The sequence below is a fragment of the Scomber scombrus genome, chromosome 5 (assembly GCF_963691925.1).
Source record: "Scomber scombrus chromosome 5, fScoSco1.1, whole genome shotgun sequence".
In the NCBI taxonomy this organism is placed as follows: Eukaryota; Metazoa; Chordata; class Actinopteri; order Scombriformes; family Scombridae; genus Scomber; species Scomber scombrus.
The window spans coordinates 21,852,182-21,869,620 of NC_084974.1; the positions used below are offsets into that span (position 1 = coordinate 21,852,182).

At 40.5% G+C, this 17,439-nt stretch overlaps 1 protein-coding gene across 1 annotated transcript in view; it reads left to right on the forward strand.

The window, feature by feature from the left end:
• Nucleotides 1–210: 210 nt before the first annotated feature.
• zmp:0000001236 (mastermind-like protein 2) overlaps nucleotides 211–17,439 on the forward strand; it is a 43,020-nt gene continuing 25,791 nt past the window's right edge. Inside the window, exon 1 of the mRNA XM_062419449.1 lies at nucleotides 211–621. Coding sequence (XP_062275433.1) covers nucleotides 211–621 — 411 coding nt within the window. The remainder of the gene's footprint in view (nucleotides 622–17,439) is intronic.

Genomic DNA, 17,439 nt, shown 5'->3' on the forward strand with positions numbered 1-17,439 from the left:
ACATTTACCATCAGTTAACTGTGGGACGTATCCTTCATAAAAAAACATAGGCTACGCCGTCTCTTTATCTCGAGTGACTTTCTGCGTGCAGTCTACTATTTTTCTTTTCCACATGGGATCATAGCTGAGTCCATACGTCTTGTGTTCTTCCATGCTCTACTGTGGTCCATCAATAGCTCCGTGGACCTCAGTCTGTAAACTTGTCGGGGCATGGGAGAAGCGACCCCCGCTCAGTCCGCTACAGGGGCATTCGTACCCATGTTGGGTGTTGGTTTAGGGTCTATGTCCGGTGTGGTTGGCAGCGGCCCGGTGGTGGCCACCTCCAGAGGCTCCGCGGTGCCACAGCTGCACAACGCCATAGTGGAGCGTTTGCGCGCCCGCATAGAGCTGTGCAGGAGGCACCACTCCACCTGCGAGAACCGCTACCAGAGGGGTCAGGCCGAAAGCTCGGACCGGGAGCACGAGAGTACGCTTCACCTTCTTAACATAGTCCACCAAGGGCCTGGGAACCGAAAGGCCAAGGTCAGCCGGGGCTCGACCCAGCAGCCTCCAGAGTACAGCAGGGCCAACGGAGAGCAGAAGGGCTCAGAGGGCGACCAGAAGATATCTACACGCATAGCGGTGAGTTTTTGGGGTGACATCAGTTATCTGTGATGGTGATGGTGATGGTTGTCATAATGAATTATCATCATTACCACCAATGGCGTGATGATGATGATGCATGCTAATGATGATAAAGCTTGTGGTAATGATGGCGGCTGTGATTATCATGGTGCTGATGGACATGGCTGTTGTTATTTCTGATGATAAGAAAACAGCTAAAGTTCTGTTCAAACTTACCAGGCTACAAAATTCATACTTTTTTTCCCTCCATGATATTTGAGCAATGTGTCAACCCATTGGTCAGCTGAGAGATACAGGCCTAGTTAATAATGTGTTAAGTATAATATTTGTACACGAATTACTAAAAAAGACTTGTTTTGTAACCCTTGATGATGAACAGACGGTTAAAACTCCGGCCAATCTTTCAACCAAATTCAGACCAAATGGCCCTACAGTCAGGAAATGTTTTTAAAACCCCAGTAATAAAATAGGTTCCTGATTTTGCTGATTAAAGGGGCCCTTGAAGTAGTTCAGATGACAGATGATCACAACGCCTGTTTACAAATCAATCCATTCAGAGGAAATGGTTTTGCAAATGTTGCAAACCATGTTAACATCTCTACTGTGCAGATGATCCAAACAGAGGGGCAGATGCATTCTGTGGCTTGTTTAACCCATTTAATATGCATCGGTATCTCATTTTGCAGTGCAGATAATTCGGTTTCCTTTATGTGTCACACAAATTAGGAAATTCTCAAGGGGATGTTCCTTGTCATCGAACAGGGTTACTCAAAGTAGTTTTAAAGTAGTCATTTTGAAATTTCAAGAAGAAAAGATAATGAGAATAAAGGACGTTACACTCAACAGCAGAGCATTACAAAGAACACAGGGCAGGAAAATCTAACAGTGAGCACAGCAGGGCTTTTTGTGTGCCTGCTAGTGCTGATAGGACTGACTTCCTGTATGGCATCTGTTAAGGGCACAGCCAGTGAGATGTGAGATTTATTTTGTTGTTTTTCTTTCATTGGGCACGAGGGAGTTCAACATCTAGACTGTGAATTATTTCCCAAGCAGCATTTCAATAATGTCAAAAGACTGGCCAATGTTCCTGCTCTAGATTTGCTTGAGATGCTGGATGGAAAAATAAACATTATGATTTTTTCCCCCAGTAAAGCCATAAAAGGGCAGTGATGATTGTACTGTCAGTTCATTTACTGTCATCATTAGAATAGGGCACAGGACAGCCTTTACTACATTTCACCCAACTGTATTTGATTGCACATAAGTACAAAAAAAGAAGATGTTCCTTTATTTATTGTACTCATATAAAATGCAGTTTAGCTATCTACACATATAGTTTCCATGCTGTTAGCTGCAGTATGAATATAGAACATGATGGGATGCAAGGCACAACATCATGGGTTATACTGGCTGTCTAAAAGAGGTCAGGGAACATTGTTATCATGTAGCTAATGTTTCATTTTTACTGACTTTGACTGGAGTAGCGTGTTCTACATAAAACTGATGAGTGCAGCAAGATGGTGAGGAGGAAATGGAGTCCTGGCGTACATGTTTATATCAACCCTGAGGTTAATAGGCTTTTTCACAACTCACAACGATTGGGTGAAGCAGAACAGCAGTCATTGCTGAAATCCCCCTTAAATGCATTTATAGAGGATCTTTCCAGCATTAATACTGTAGGGAGTGTTTTCTTGAGTATGTTTAGAGTAATAACCCTTGCAACCAACAAAATGTATATCTTCATAAGCCCTGGCTAAAAAGAGTTAAACTTGTGTTTCAAACATTTCCTGGAGCGCAGCATAAGTTCAACATACTACATTCTTCTGCATTAAGAAGTAAAGCATTTACAATGGCCACATCTGTGCATGTTATTGACTGTTCACATTGGAATTTGTGATGGAAATGTACACCAAGTGAGGGGCAAACAACACAATGGATTATGACTGGCTGGGAGTGCAGTGAGCAGCACTTAACAACGGTGCTCATTGAGACCAGATTAACAAAGGATATTCTTTTAGATGAAATTGGATAAATGGGAAAGAAGAAGAGATGAGAGCTCACTTATCCTACGAAAATGATTTTCCATAATGCTTCCATGAACTAATCAGAAGCTTCTGAATATTCATATTTCAGATTGGGTTTTTTTTTTCATAACCAGTTTTTCAACCTTTCCCTTCATACTTGTGTTGGTAAATGCATTCGGCACAGAAATGGGTCACAAAGTAGAGCTTATAAAACATTTGCAATGTATTACAATGTACATATATTCAACTTCATCAGATCAGGGTCCAGAAACCATCTTAATTATTCATTTATTGTTTATTAATTCATTGTTTATTAGTTGTAAATCAACAATACAGATAGTGAGTATACAGAAACTTAAGACTTAATAAACAGTGATACAGCCCTGCTGCATGCATTGTCATGCCCTATTATCATGCATTTAACAAATGGCTCACTAAGCACCTTCTTGAACGATTATCTGGCCATGAAACTGTTTGAACCACAAGGCCCCCTTATAAATGTTTAGAGCCACTGAATACATTTCCTGCACATGTTTACTTTGAGTCAAACAGGCCTTGAAAAAAGTGGTAGGCAAGGGATGCCTGGTGATTAACAGTCCTGTGTGCACTGGGAGGATTTTGTTATTTCCCAGTCTTGTTCTAGTGACAGATCTGTGAACCTTTATAGGCCTACAGCTCCATTTCTTCATAGAGAAAAGTGCTGATGTGTTTGTTGTGTTTGTCCACTCGCAAATCTATGTGTCCAAGTCTACCACAAGACGGCAGCTCTTTTTAAAAGCCAGCGAGTGAGGCATCCTGGTCAACTAGTGGTCTGAAACATAAATCATAGAACCACAATGTCTACACAGACCTTTGTTTGTGTGGCATGCTCTTCTCTCCCTATGTTTCCTGCCACTCTCTACTGTAGGCCACCCAGTAAAGGAACAATGTCAAAATTACTATTAAAGGGCATGTGTAGGCTATGTGTTAACTTGCTATAATTGTGCCACCTTGGACAAAAAGGTCAAAATTAGCAACTGCAGTCAGTTGCACCTTTGATCACAGATCACCGGTTCCCAACCTAAGGATTGACAAAGCCAGAACAAGTTTGCAAGATAAATCTGATGAGTGCAAGAGAAAGCTGAAAAATATATTTCCGCACCACAAAACTGTGTTTATTTTTTCGGAACTTTGCTGTAATTTTCCTTTTTTTCCCCCTGTGGAATTATGTGATATATTTAAATCTTCAAAAATTAAGCAAATGAAACAAGGAAATAAATGAGCTCTTTGCTTGAATTCACAATACTGTAGGTATACATATGGGACCATTGATTAGGAGTTGCAAATTGACATTTTAAGAGGTCACAACCCATAAAGGGTTATAGGAATAAACATGTAGAATGTCTTTTTGTTCATAATCACTGAAGTAACTACAACTACCAGCTGGCCAGTGGATTGGTAGATTACTCAAATTCCATGAAGAAAAAAAATCCTTATACTCATGTGGTTTTGTGTAATAGATATAGAGTGTACATATGTGGGGGGTGGGTAGCGGTGTGCACTGTGATGTTTCCTGGCATACCCTGTTTGGCTGTTGAACTGCCTGAATCAGAACTGCCGGTGGTCTGATCTCAGCCTGGCTCGGCTGTGATGTGAAACAATTAGCCCAGGTCCATGGGGGCCACCCACAGTGAAGCCCACAGTCTTGCCCAACCCTGTGGATGCAGCAAGGATCCATGTTCATCCCACAGATCACTTCCATGTTGTCATAGGAAGACTTTTTTTTTCTTTTAGGAGTAGCTGGCTGTTAGTCTGTCTGAATGCTGAATTACTTTAAGTCCCCTGTAGTGAGGCTTGGAAATGCTGCGTTTGCTGTTCATTGACAGCGCAACTACACTGTAAACCTGATGTGATTAAGCTTGTCTCATTGTGTAGACTGCACTGCAGCTATGAGATGAGTGGAGCATCTCATAGTGTTCTGATTAAGATAGGCCTCGGTATCCTGTAGTAAAGCCATCTGTTAATCTCCTCCTACTATTTGGGATTAGTGCCCATTCCAAGATGATATAAACACAGGCTCGATCTAATTCTCCTCATGCATAGTGTATTTTTTGGAATATGTGTTCAAAATGTCTTCTATAATTCCAACGGGAGTTTCTTGTAGGTAAAAAATATCCACACTTTAAATGTAGTCAATGTCATAGTCTGTATACACACACACACACACACACACACACACACACACACACACACACACACACACACACACACACACACACACACACACACACACACACACACACACACACACACACACACATGTATATATATATATATATATATATAATAGTTTGAAAAAAGGTTGTTTAGTTATTCAATTATTTGCACAAATGCTACAAACTTGTAAAATCAGAAGATTTTAATGATTAAAGACTTGCTGGTGTTACACCTTATTCACCATGCAACATACTGTAGGTTTATCATATTGTTCTTTGTATACTAATTACACTAAACTCAAGTATTTCCAGATTAATTTCAAGTAGCGGCATGTTTCCTAAGTGGATGCAGTGCCTTCTCCATCTATAAATTCCTGTGTTATGTCTTCAGATTGACACCACATAAACAGACGGGATCATCATTATATTTTGCTCAGAGAAACATGACAGCAGCTCTTTTTTTAACTGATACACATTAGCCAGATTTACTGACTTATGTAATAAAAGTTAGGGCCATGTAACAAAATGTTCTTGACATTCCACAGACATATCCGAGGGCAGTTCATAAATTTTTAGCACCAACTAGCGCCATGTTAGCGTAGCTCGTCTTCAAAGAAGGGGGAAGTGGTAGGTTAATATCACACACAGGCTAATGCTGTGGCTTGTCAGTTTCCAGGAAATTACTGCCTCTGGAGGACATCTGTTTGGACAGTATGTTGATTCTGACTTAGTTAATAGCTACTGTATCATCTTCTGGCTAAATCATGCATGAAATGAATGTCTCTATTCTCCAGTAAACATAGTTTTATGATAACATCAGCATACATGCGTTCTAAACAACTTAGCTACACATACATTTTGTGATCATGATTGCTGTGTCCTCGAGGGAGAGTGGGATTCAAGCTTCAACACGCACCTTCTTCTTCTCTCTGTACCCAACCCAGTTACCAGATTTTTAAGTGGCACAAAACCAAAGTTCACTGATGACTGACATTTCTCAGAGGAGCTTTATTTTTCAATCCCTTTCAGATAATGACTAAAAATACAGTATTATAGAGACTGTGTTTCCAATATTATAAACGGCAGGGTTTTTTATTAAAAAAAAGTATTATCCAATATTATGATGGCATAAGTCAGGATCTTTAACAAATCATATGCTGTCCAAAGAAAGCTTAAATGGTAATCCAAGTGATTCATTTGGACATTGAGGACATCTTTGGTGCTGAGCAGTCCTTGTTGTGCTATTTATCACTGCCTCCAGGAGACCAAGCTGTGTATTGTGATTTATTTTATATTATTTATTATTATTATATATCATTTTTGTGGCTCCCTTTTCCTTGTCTGTCCAGCCATGGTGACTGTTGCTGACTACCCAGCTCCAAGTCATTGTTGTTAATGCCAGAAAACATGCATCACTTCCTCTGCACCCGTGGATTTTTCCCAGAAAAGACTTACGAGACAGTGGGTGTTTAGAACAGATGTACGGTAGAATCTTCCATGAGCTGAGTATAAGTTGTATTAGTCAGTGGTGTAGAAAAGGAAGTGTTTTTTGCTAATAAAAATGGTAAAATATATAGAAAACAAATAACCCCAAACAGTTTATACGAACATCCGACCCCCAACAAAAATGCACTTGAGACAGGACACACAGGTCTGAAACATTTATTCGCAACAATATCCATTTGAGTTTGGTGGTGTGCACGGCTCTGCTCATGTGATGCGCTGGAAGAAATCTGAGCAAGCTTGACCCTTACTGTCCCTGAACTCAATGAGAGTTGAGGGAAGGAGGGAGTTGAATTTCTGAAGAATTTCTGCAGAAATGTAACAGCAACCGTAGAGCTCAGTGTTGTTGTATGTGGAGTGAATAAGTGCCGAAAGTTTACAGACAACCTATTGTGAGAGCTACATCGTGAACATACATGATTGAAAGGTGTAAGGAACATATAAAATGACTTCTGTGCCTGCACTGTGAGGCTCCATACAGGTGACACAGGTGTATCGGTCAGTAAAGCAGAGTAAAGGATTAGAAATTAGTATTGACTGACTGTGCAGTTTTAGCAAGATGTAAAAATGTCCTTGTCCAACTCAAGTTTAGTGCCTGTGTCGTGCTCCCTCCCTTATGATGTACATCTATCATTAGTATTATTATCTCTCAATTGCTAATTGAAATTATATTGTGATGGAAAAAGATTGTTCATGTTCATCTTCTTTGTTAAGATGAGCTGCTGGTATAGTAAATCAACACTATTATCACTCACTTTGTAAATAAAGACTAAACCTGCTTGTTTTTCAAAACTATTTTGATAAAAGAAATCAGTCTAAGTAGATGTTGAGATTAAAGCGTTGTCAATTTTTTGATTGGATGAAACATTTATGATGATCAAGTAGTAGAAAATAGTTGGAAAAAAAGACAAGGCTCAGCAAATGTGGTGTTATGCAGCAGCAGCAGCAGCAGCAGCAGTGTGTTTGTAATAATGCTCAGAGAATCTGGGACATCTACGTACCTGGCAACATTTGCATTGCATACTCCTTCTGAAATGAGCACACTTTCATTCTTATCTGGACCCATTTAGATTTGAACAAGTTGCACGTTACCAGATAGAAAAAGAAAACACAAAATGAAAAAAAAAGAAAGAAAAAAAACAACAGAGAACCACATATCAATCAAGGAAGACATAAGTTTTCAGAAGCCCAGCAGGGCAGTGAGGATGTGTGTCAAATCAAAGGCATTCATGGATCTCTTATACAGTATCTCTAGTAGTGGTGTCTTAAGAATCTCCTCATCCCCTCCCTCCTTTTCCTCCCTCCTTCCCACTCCCCCACACACCCACTCAACCACATAGACCCTGCCGCACGCACCTCATGTTTTATTCAACAGCCGATGGGAAGGCTGTATCTGTCTTTGAAGAGTGCTGACGAAACCATGTAGTAGACCCATCTCATCCTCAGTCTTCAAGGGATAATACAGTATAAGTGGGTATTGGAGGAACAGGGGCCTCTAACAGTCCAGGTGGGCCAGGTCTGCTCTCCTGCTGTATGAGGTGTGTAATAGTCTGGCCTTCAGGGCAAATTAAGCTTGGAGTTGTACTGGAACCACTGGCCATCCAGTGTTAAAAGCCTTTCCTCCAACCTACAGTAGTTTTTACTGTAGGTTGAGGGTATTTCCTCAAATGTTATTGTAAATTAAATATCTTTTGAGCCGTAGAAATATGCAGTCTCTGGGAGATGGCAAGTAATGTATCAGACTAAATGATTAATATATTAATATAACATAACTGAGAGATTTATCAATTAGAAAATATCAGTTGCAACCTGTGATGTGCCTTTGCAGTAAATATACAGTATATAAAACTCTAACCTGCAATCTGACGAGTTCGCCCTAAACTGCAGTATGAAAACCGTGCACAGTTGTGTGAATTTCCTCCAACTGCAAATTAGACTCTGCAATAGACTCCTGTGAATATGCGTGGATACTTGTTTCATGTTTTTGAATATGAGTTACCGCAGTATTCAGCGTTTCATCCAAGGGAACATTTCGTTGGGTGGAAATACCTCCAGTCCCAAAGGGTTTGGAGTCCCTACTGTATCCCTTTGTTGTTGTTTTGTGCCTTCAGCGCACTTCTCGTTGTTGCCAGCACTTTGTTTGAATTTCGAGCGTTACGTGGACCTCAAGACACAGAAAAAATCTCATCTGTGCAACTGTAGTCAGTGGGGAATTTTAGGAGGTCTAATATATTATTATACTAATACATCCATTTGACTTACAGAAGATGTTTTTTCATGGCTTTTCATCATCTGGAATTTAAACATAAAACTCTATGTGAGGCTTGGGGCGGTCACTTAGCAAGAAAGGACCATGTTTATGTACATCTACAGTATATCTTCACAGGGGCCTTGTAGAGGTATCTGCTCATGGCTGATGCGATTTCTTCTGCTGAGAGAGCTCTTTGAGGTTTGTCAGGTTTTTCCTGCTTGACTTAATTGAAGAGAGGGCAGGATTGTGTGTGTGTGGGGGGAAAGAGGGAAGGGTGGTTGGGGATGGAGGGGTTGGAGGGGTAGTGCCTTGGAGTGTCTTTCCACAAGTGCTTTGCTACCCACTTCTGAAACTAGAGCCCTGTGGGAACAAGCATGTTCAGGTGTATTTTATGTGCAGTGCATGGAAGGTGAATTGAGGAGACAAGTTGCACACACACACACACACACACACACACACACACACACACACACACACACACACACACACACACACACACACACACACACACACACACACACACACACACAAAATGCAAGCAGTACTGTGCTGCTTTGTTTATGACAAGCTCCAGAAAATAGACACGGGTTTAACCCTGTATTAACCATGAATGTTTGGTTTTAGCATTCATATTTTATACAAAGGAGGCAAATGTGCAGGTTTTCTGCCAGAACTGACAGTTGTGTGATGTTTACATAAACAGGAGCTTATCTATAACTGTTCTCACACTTATCAGACAATCAGCCACCTGATATGTCAGAGTTTCCTGGACTTGTTGTAGCTGAGGTTGTAAACAGATCTGATTATCACAGTTGCCACTGGAGAACTGGGTGTGGAGGTCCACTTACGTATTACTATGTGCACTCAGTGTCTTTGTCTTCACCTTGCTGAAATTCCCTATTCCAGCTACCAGCCGTATGTGGATTTATAGGTTTATACACATCTATTTATCAGACAAAACCATTTGAAGCACAAACGTTGTCCGGCTCTTCTGCTCAGGAACAATTGAGTTGAGAGCAAAGCAGCTTTATTTGCAGGACTTCAAACAGCATATTCTCCCCAGGGTCATTACCCCGTTCAGGAAATGAGAAAATGGGCTCCTGATGTCACTGGCAAACCCCGCTCACAAAGTGCCGGGTTAAACTGGGAGGAGGGGGAGGCGAGGGCCATGCTAGATCAGAGTTCAGACATGTTTACATTATAGCTCAGGATATTTCTCAGAGCCTGGCCAAGCTGTTGAAGTTCCCAGGCTCCAGATTTGCGGAGTGCTGAAAAGAGGCACAAGCATTCACTTTTTCTTCTCCTCTCTCCCTCCCGCCCCAGTTCTCTGGGGTCTAAGTCATAGTTCAACTCCATTTGCATCGTGGTAATGCTCTGTTCTTTGCTACAGTTGTCCTTGAGGTGTATTATAGATGTGTGAAAGATATGAAAGATGAAAGTCACAAGCCTAGCTGACACAAACAATGTTCACATGTCTGAAATGATGTTGCTGACATTGTTTCAGGAATGAATGTTGCAATGATGCATATCCCTTTCTCAGTCTGAGCAGTGATAATACCACTATCTGGCAAAACACACAATGTAAATGCTGTCCTGTATTTAACATGAACATTTGAATAAGAGTTAAACCAACATACTGAGTCAATATTGGTAATCTAATAAACATCAGACCTTTTCAGACCATTATTCACAGTGGGCAGCTGACTAGCTTGTCTGGAAAGAGTAGTAGAATATTTTGCTCATGTAAAAGTATTTTTAATTTACTGATAAACTATCAGAACAACACAACCCATTTCAAACCACACTAACAAACAGCCCTCACTTCCAAACTAAGAATAAATACATAACAGACGCTTTTGTTAAATGTTCTCCTCTGTGAGCTGCAACCATCAATGAGTTTTTTGTTGTACTCACCTATCTGAACGGCATTCTGTGAGCGCCGTGCACCACAAAGTGCACCACAATCTGCTCTAAGTTTAATTTCTTTGCTCATTCATCCTCGCTGACCTCCTGCTGCTGCAGACACGCCAGCAGCTTCTTCTCTGCTGCAGCTGCTGATTTTGCACCTTTTTTTTTGTTCCAATCTCACATGGTTTATCGTGACTTTTTTATGTTACTGTAATGGGTGCCACTTGTAGCAAAGTACAATACTAGGAAAAAAAAAATATATATAGCTGATTTTTACACTAAAAAGTGTACTAAGAGTAAATGTAATTTATGTCACTCCTGTCTCAGCCTACCTCACGGGGCTGTTCACCAGTTAAAACATTATAATTACTTTCATTTCAGTGGAGAATTGGAAGTATAACTCATAAGGTTTTGGCATTGTTTCTTATGATTTTGATAACATTTGACCCACAAAATAAATTGTGGCTGTATGGGAATGCAACAGTATTACTAAAAAGGACTCAGACTTGGCAAGAAACACAAGCATTCACATTATAAGAAACACAAACTCCTAGGTAAGCCAAATTTATTGTGAAGTAAAAACAAACTGTCCATCACAGTTTGACGTTGACCTATCAGCTGTGTGCAATGAGGGATTCTTAGATTTTTATATTAGTGGTTTTACCTCAAAATATTGTGGTTGGTATTCTGGCTAAACTGTTGGCTTGTTAGCTGTTTGATCATTTACCTTCTCATTTTTGCCTCATTGAACTTTATTATAGCAATTTTGTTGTGTTCGCAAATGAGTACAGTATTGTCATGACCAATTTAAGTTGTAATTAAAGCCGCAAGCGGCGATGGCGGGCCCTCGCTCACCCATGCCACCGCGGGGCCTGAGGCATGGCGGGGCTGTGGCGTGAAGCAGAAAGTGAGAAAAAACCTGGAAGGAGGCCAAAAATGCAATGTTTCGTTCATCCAGTAGGGGGCAGTCACAGGTAGTTACACATATGGTCTGGTGTGGTCTGGTGTGTTCAGGGCGGCCACTCATCACTCATGTGAAGTTTGGAGTGAATCGGACAAAGCATGAAGGAGTTATGAGCAGTTGATGGTTCATCCACCAGTTGGCAGTAATGGGATGCGTGCAGGTGTGTTCAGGGTCAGTCCCTCATCACACGTGAAGTTTCGTGGAAATGGGACAATGTTGATGCAAAAAATGGCACTTCCTGTTTCCACTAGGGGGCGACATGAGCGACACCCCTATCAGATGGAAGAGGTCTCCACCCTGGACCTGTGTATCAATTTTCATGATGATACGTATTCAATAAAGCCATCAAAAAGCCAAACGTATTTTCATGGCGAGGAATTGATGGTAGCCACGCCCCCACAGGGACGCCATTACTCGTAGCTTCACAGTGTTCATAATGTAGCTTCACCAACTGGTTCTGCATGTTTTAGAAGTGGAATGAAGTTGATGGGGTCAACTATGTATTTTTCATGAATTTAAGTTCACTTCCTGTTACCACCAGGGGGCGCTATGAGTTACGTGGGAAGTTAATATATCGGGACGTTCAGGGCGGAGCCATCATCATGTCCAGCAAGTTTGAAGCTGATTGGATGAAGTATGTGGGCGTGAGAGCCACTCGTATGTACATGGCGAGCACGCCAAAGTTAGTTGAGCCCTGGCAGACACGCCCTTTGACCTACGGATGCGCAGAGCACAACTTAAGCTCAGCTAGGTCTGGAGATGTTGCGTACCTAATTTGAACTTGATCGGGCGAACTCTGTGGGAGGAGTTAATTTTAGGCGGGAAAAATCAAAACCAAAATGGCCGACTTCCGGTTGGGTTGAGGTCATGAGGTCAAGAGGCTTTTTTGCATATGTGGGTATAATACATATGTGTACCGAATTTTGTGAGCATAAGACAAAGTTAGCAAAATTCCCTATGGGCATTTTTGGACTTTGTAGGGGGCGCTATTCCGCCATTCTGCGTCGACCATGTGCGACCACCCAAAAATATCGAATTTCGGATGAGGCCGGACGTCCGTGCAAAAGTATAAGCATTTTCGCATTTGGGAAAGGGGCGAAATTGGGGCACGAAATGTCGGAAGAATAATAATAATAATAATAATAATAATAATACTACTACTAATAATAATAATAATAATAAACATTACAATTTCAATAGGGCTTTCGCCAGGCGACTTGCAGTCGCCGCTCGGGCCCTAATAAACTGGAATGTTCCCTTGCTGGTCACAATTTCAGAGGCTTTCCCACCCGTCTCAAAATAGAAATGTCAAGGAACTTCTAAATTCTTGTAATTTTGGGGCATGAACACAGTAAAATATAAAGTAACTGGATATCTGTCACAATTCTCTGGCTATCAGCTGCTTTAGTAGAAACTATAGGTATTATTGATGATGTATCAGCCTTTAAAAATCTACAGCTGCCAGATTCGGATATTTCAGGCAACTAGACCATCCTGTCTGTTGCATCAGATACAGGTCTAGAGGAGGAACATAGATGGTCTTGTTCCTTGCCTCAGCTCTGCCAATAAGGCTGAGAAGTGGCAGCTGGAATGTTTGTGTTAGTACTCTGCTGTGGTGAGGTGTCACGGTGCTGAGCTATGCTCTGGCGCCTGCTCTCTCTCCACCTTGCCTAGAGGCACACAGACACTGCTGTTGCATACACAGCACACATAGGAGGTGAAACCAGGGGAGGATCTCTGGTCTCTATCTGCCCTGTCGAATCATCGACAATCTGGTCTTAACAGGAAGCAGGCTTAACAGTGACAGAGGCGCTGCATGGCTTGGTGGCTATCTCACATAACTTCACTTTTGATTTTGACCTATATTAGAAAACTATCTGTACACTGATTTGATGATTTGGTTATGATAGTAATGATTTTGGTAATGTTCCTTCTTCGGTTTAAAAAAAGGGGTAGTTAAATGTCATTTTTGTGATATGTTTTTCAAGACAAAGTCACAGTGCAGTTCCTCTCATTCAAATGAGGCAAACCTCCATTGGGTGTAAGTACTCACATGCTGCAAATTTTGCTTTGTTAAGTGGTAAGATAATGTATATTGGAGTAGTTCACTAGAGGAAGATAATAAAGACCAAGTCCAAAACAGAAGCATACATACTGTTCTTCATTGTAAATACTGTTTGTGCTCCTTGCATGACAAGTCAGACAAATCTGCCTTCCCACCATGAAAGGATGTGAGGGAGGAATAAGCAGAAACATGACATTTCACTGACATAGTGAGGCAGACAGTAAAATGCCTGGATGATGGATGGTAGGACACATGCCTTCCTTGTTTAAGTTATCTAAACAAAACTGTAAACATTAGCTTGATTTTAGACTTGCCTAATGAGCTAGAAGTATGCAATAAATACACATTAAATAGATAAACTAAAACCCATCTGTTAATAGACACTATCTTTTTGAAACTCAATCAGTTTAACCATTGTTTTCACATTGAAAGGTTTTGTTTACAATTGTCATTTTTGAGGCTATAACATAACATATTAAATCACATTGTACAGGTGTTAACCTTTCGTTTTCACATTCCTCTCCTTAAGAGGTCTCTGCACACTCTTGTAGTATTATCAAAAGGATTCCTCCTTAATTGTTGTTTTGACCCCTTTTACATTTTGTATCATTTTCCAAAGCATGTTTAATCCATCTGTAAAACCCAGGTGGTGATTGCTGCCTCCTGGAGATGAGAGGGAGCTACAGCAATTAAGGAGGTGAATCTTATAACTACATGGGTGCTGCTTTTTAAACAAACTAATGGAGTAAATCTACAATATCTCCACATCTCTTATGTAACATGTGTAAGCTTGTAAAATTTCACACTAAACATGTTATGGCAAGGTAAGACTAGATCAGATGTGTAGTCCATTGTGTGGTTTGTGTCTGTGTGGAGTCTGTGTGGTTTTCTAACATGTGAATAAAGTTTGATTAAACCTATGTTAGTAAAGTTAACCCTTAAAATAAACTAGCATCATATCATACATGGTCAAGAGCTGCCAACCCTGGATCATTAATCAATGAATTCTTACCTCATACATTTTCCACTGTGTTGGTTGCTTCAAAGAATGAGAAGTATGAAAATCTTTAAGGTGAGTAAGATGAAAGAATATGATAATGTTTTTTTGTACAAAATTTAGTTGGAGATACCGAGAAAGAAAAGGAACTTAATCACATACTGTCAAGTACACAAACAGAAGGATCCGTTCCTGTAATAGGGCCCCTTTAAACATGTTCTTTTAAAATGAGATTGCAAATGATAATTAAGCAAGTAGAAGCTCACTCTCATGTCCTTGTGCTCGCAGGAGGAAAAAAAAACTGATGCAGCTTTCTTTTCATACAGTAGCTGTTAGCGAGAAAGTGGGGTTATTATGTGTGCGTATGCATGATAACAAGAAGGAGAAAGAGAGAGTGAAGAGAACATTCCTTTCTCACTCCCACTCTCCACCACCACACCCCCATTGCTACTCACTGCCACCCCACCCCCAGTTTCCTTCCTGTGCTTTTTTTAGAGTCTATTGGATGTTTTTCCCACATCCGGCAACAAAGCCAGCCTTTTTATGCCATAACCTAACAGCATGGTGTTCTGTGGTTCAGCTTCTCACATGCATGGTCAAACGTGAAAAATTGAATTGAAACCCTCCTAACTTCATATCCTCTTTCACGTCACTTGACAATTCACTTGGGTAGCATAACAGTTGGGTGGAGCGTCTCGGTAAAAGGGCAAAAAATATCCTCTATTGTGTGAAATGTTATCTGTAAACAGTGTCCTGTAACAATTAGAGATACTTGCTAATACTACTAATAATAGATATACAGTATATCGGTTGTCTGTCATTAATTTAAGTCTTAAATATAATTAAGACAGCCCTTTATTTCAATATGAATGTATATAATTTAGATCCGTATTACTAACTGAATTATTAAAAAACAAAATTAAAAAAATCTAAATATGTTCATGCAAACAACGGGAGCTGTGAGAGAGCGGTGACATTGCTTGAGATCAGGATGTGATATGCTAAGTGAATATACATTTTTCTTTTTTTAAGTTGGGTTTTCAGGGGTTAGCTGTGAAACGGTAGTTTAAACCAGGAAATACAGTTATGTTGATGTTGCCTCCTCTTTTTCCACTTTTATCACTTACACCATCTAGAGGAAATTAGTTACAGAGCTGCATTTATTTCTTTTTTATCTAGGTGATAGGCAGTACTGGTCTGACTGACTGGTCTGTTGTTGTGGCCCTGCCAACGGATGATTTGGCTAGCTTGGTTATTCAGGGACTTTTCTCTGCCCTCTCAGTGAGAGTAATTACAAAAACACTGTTGAAATACACTTGCGTATTAGGCTCCGCCGTAGCCCTTTCTGTCACTACTGTTATGGCTTTAAAACAGTGGCTAAATTGTTTTTGAGCATCTCACAGCCCCTGAAAAATGACTCATTTCGCTATCAGCATTGTATCCATTCGGTCCGATAACATTTGGAAAAGCCTAGGGGAGCTGCATGATTAAATTATTTTATCCCCATTCAAGGTAGCGGAGAGCTAACCGGAAGTCTTTAGTGTGTATGCTGTGCCCATAGTCCATGTGCAGTATGCATTCATCCAGCCAGCGCGGGAATGTCAAACACCCCAGATTAAAAACTCTAGTTGTACTTTGAAATGCAGAGAGCTTTATCTGCTTAATCAGCTTTGTGTGAACTCGTTTGGCAAAGCCTCGAATGTAACGGAAGATAAAAGCTCTGCACTGCAGGTTTAAAAGTTACTTTTAAGGAAATATTTGTTTTCCATAAAATTGAACAAGTGGTGCTTAACAAGACCACTGCGGAAAAGTCTGTAGTCTTTGTTTAGCCTAATGCTCCTTCCATGAGTTAGTACATTATATCAGAACAACTTTTCAAGGCACTGATGTAAAATACTGACACTTATATTCATCAGGGTTTGTCCTCATTGTGATTCTTAGTGAATTAATTCCCTTGGTAAGAGGGAATTTTCCCCTCTATTATTCTGCCTTGGCTGAGTTTGAATCACCAGGCTCATCTGTTTTGCCTGAAGTACTCAAAGCGAGGGGGGAAAAAAACAGCTGTCTAGTCAGTGAAGGGACGCTTTGCCAGTTGAGCTGTGAAATCCACACAAGCAAGCAGGATAATCTCCTCCACCCAGACCAAATATCACATGAAGATGCAGATAGTTTCATGAACACAGCCTTGACCTAACAGGCCATAATTGAATGTGACAGCACTATAATGTAAAATGTAATATCCAAAATCTCATCACATTGGCACTAAAGGTAGATGTTGCATTTGTTTGCTGGGGAATGACGTCAATGTCCACATTTACATTTTTTACAACATGTTTACTGTCCTGTTCATTTATAAAATGGTCATATTCAACCTCACCATCCTTATTCTATAGCTGAGATTGTGTACAGTAAGAGGAAGGAAGTGAGAGGTTGATGAACTTCTACTTTTTCCAACTTCTATTATCACAGTGATCTACCAATTTGTCTGCCATTTGACAGCCTCTGCCCAGTTAGGTTGTTGTTGTGCTACGAACCAGGGCAGAGGGGATTTGACCAGATTCTATGCTTCCCCCTTTAGCAGATGCTGTAACGATAGCCACATGGCTGTGAATATCTCAACTACCTCACTGCACTTTGAAGGGTCACTGTCCATTCGCATTGAATGGACAGTGACCCTTCAAAGTGCAGTGAGGAAAACTGCTTAGTACACATTGTTACATAAATATTCGAAGGTCTTCTCATTGTAACACAGTTGGTGTGGTTGCACCAGAATTCTAGTTTTCATAGTTTAATTTTATTTAGCATATTAAATCATGTGTAAGCTAAACGATTTAAATCAGGCAGTGTAGTGTATGTCTGGCAGATGCAGCAATGGGACTTGGCCTATAAAACACTGACAAAATGTTTA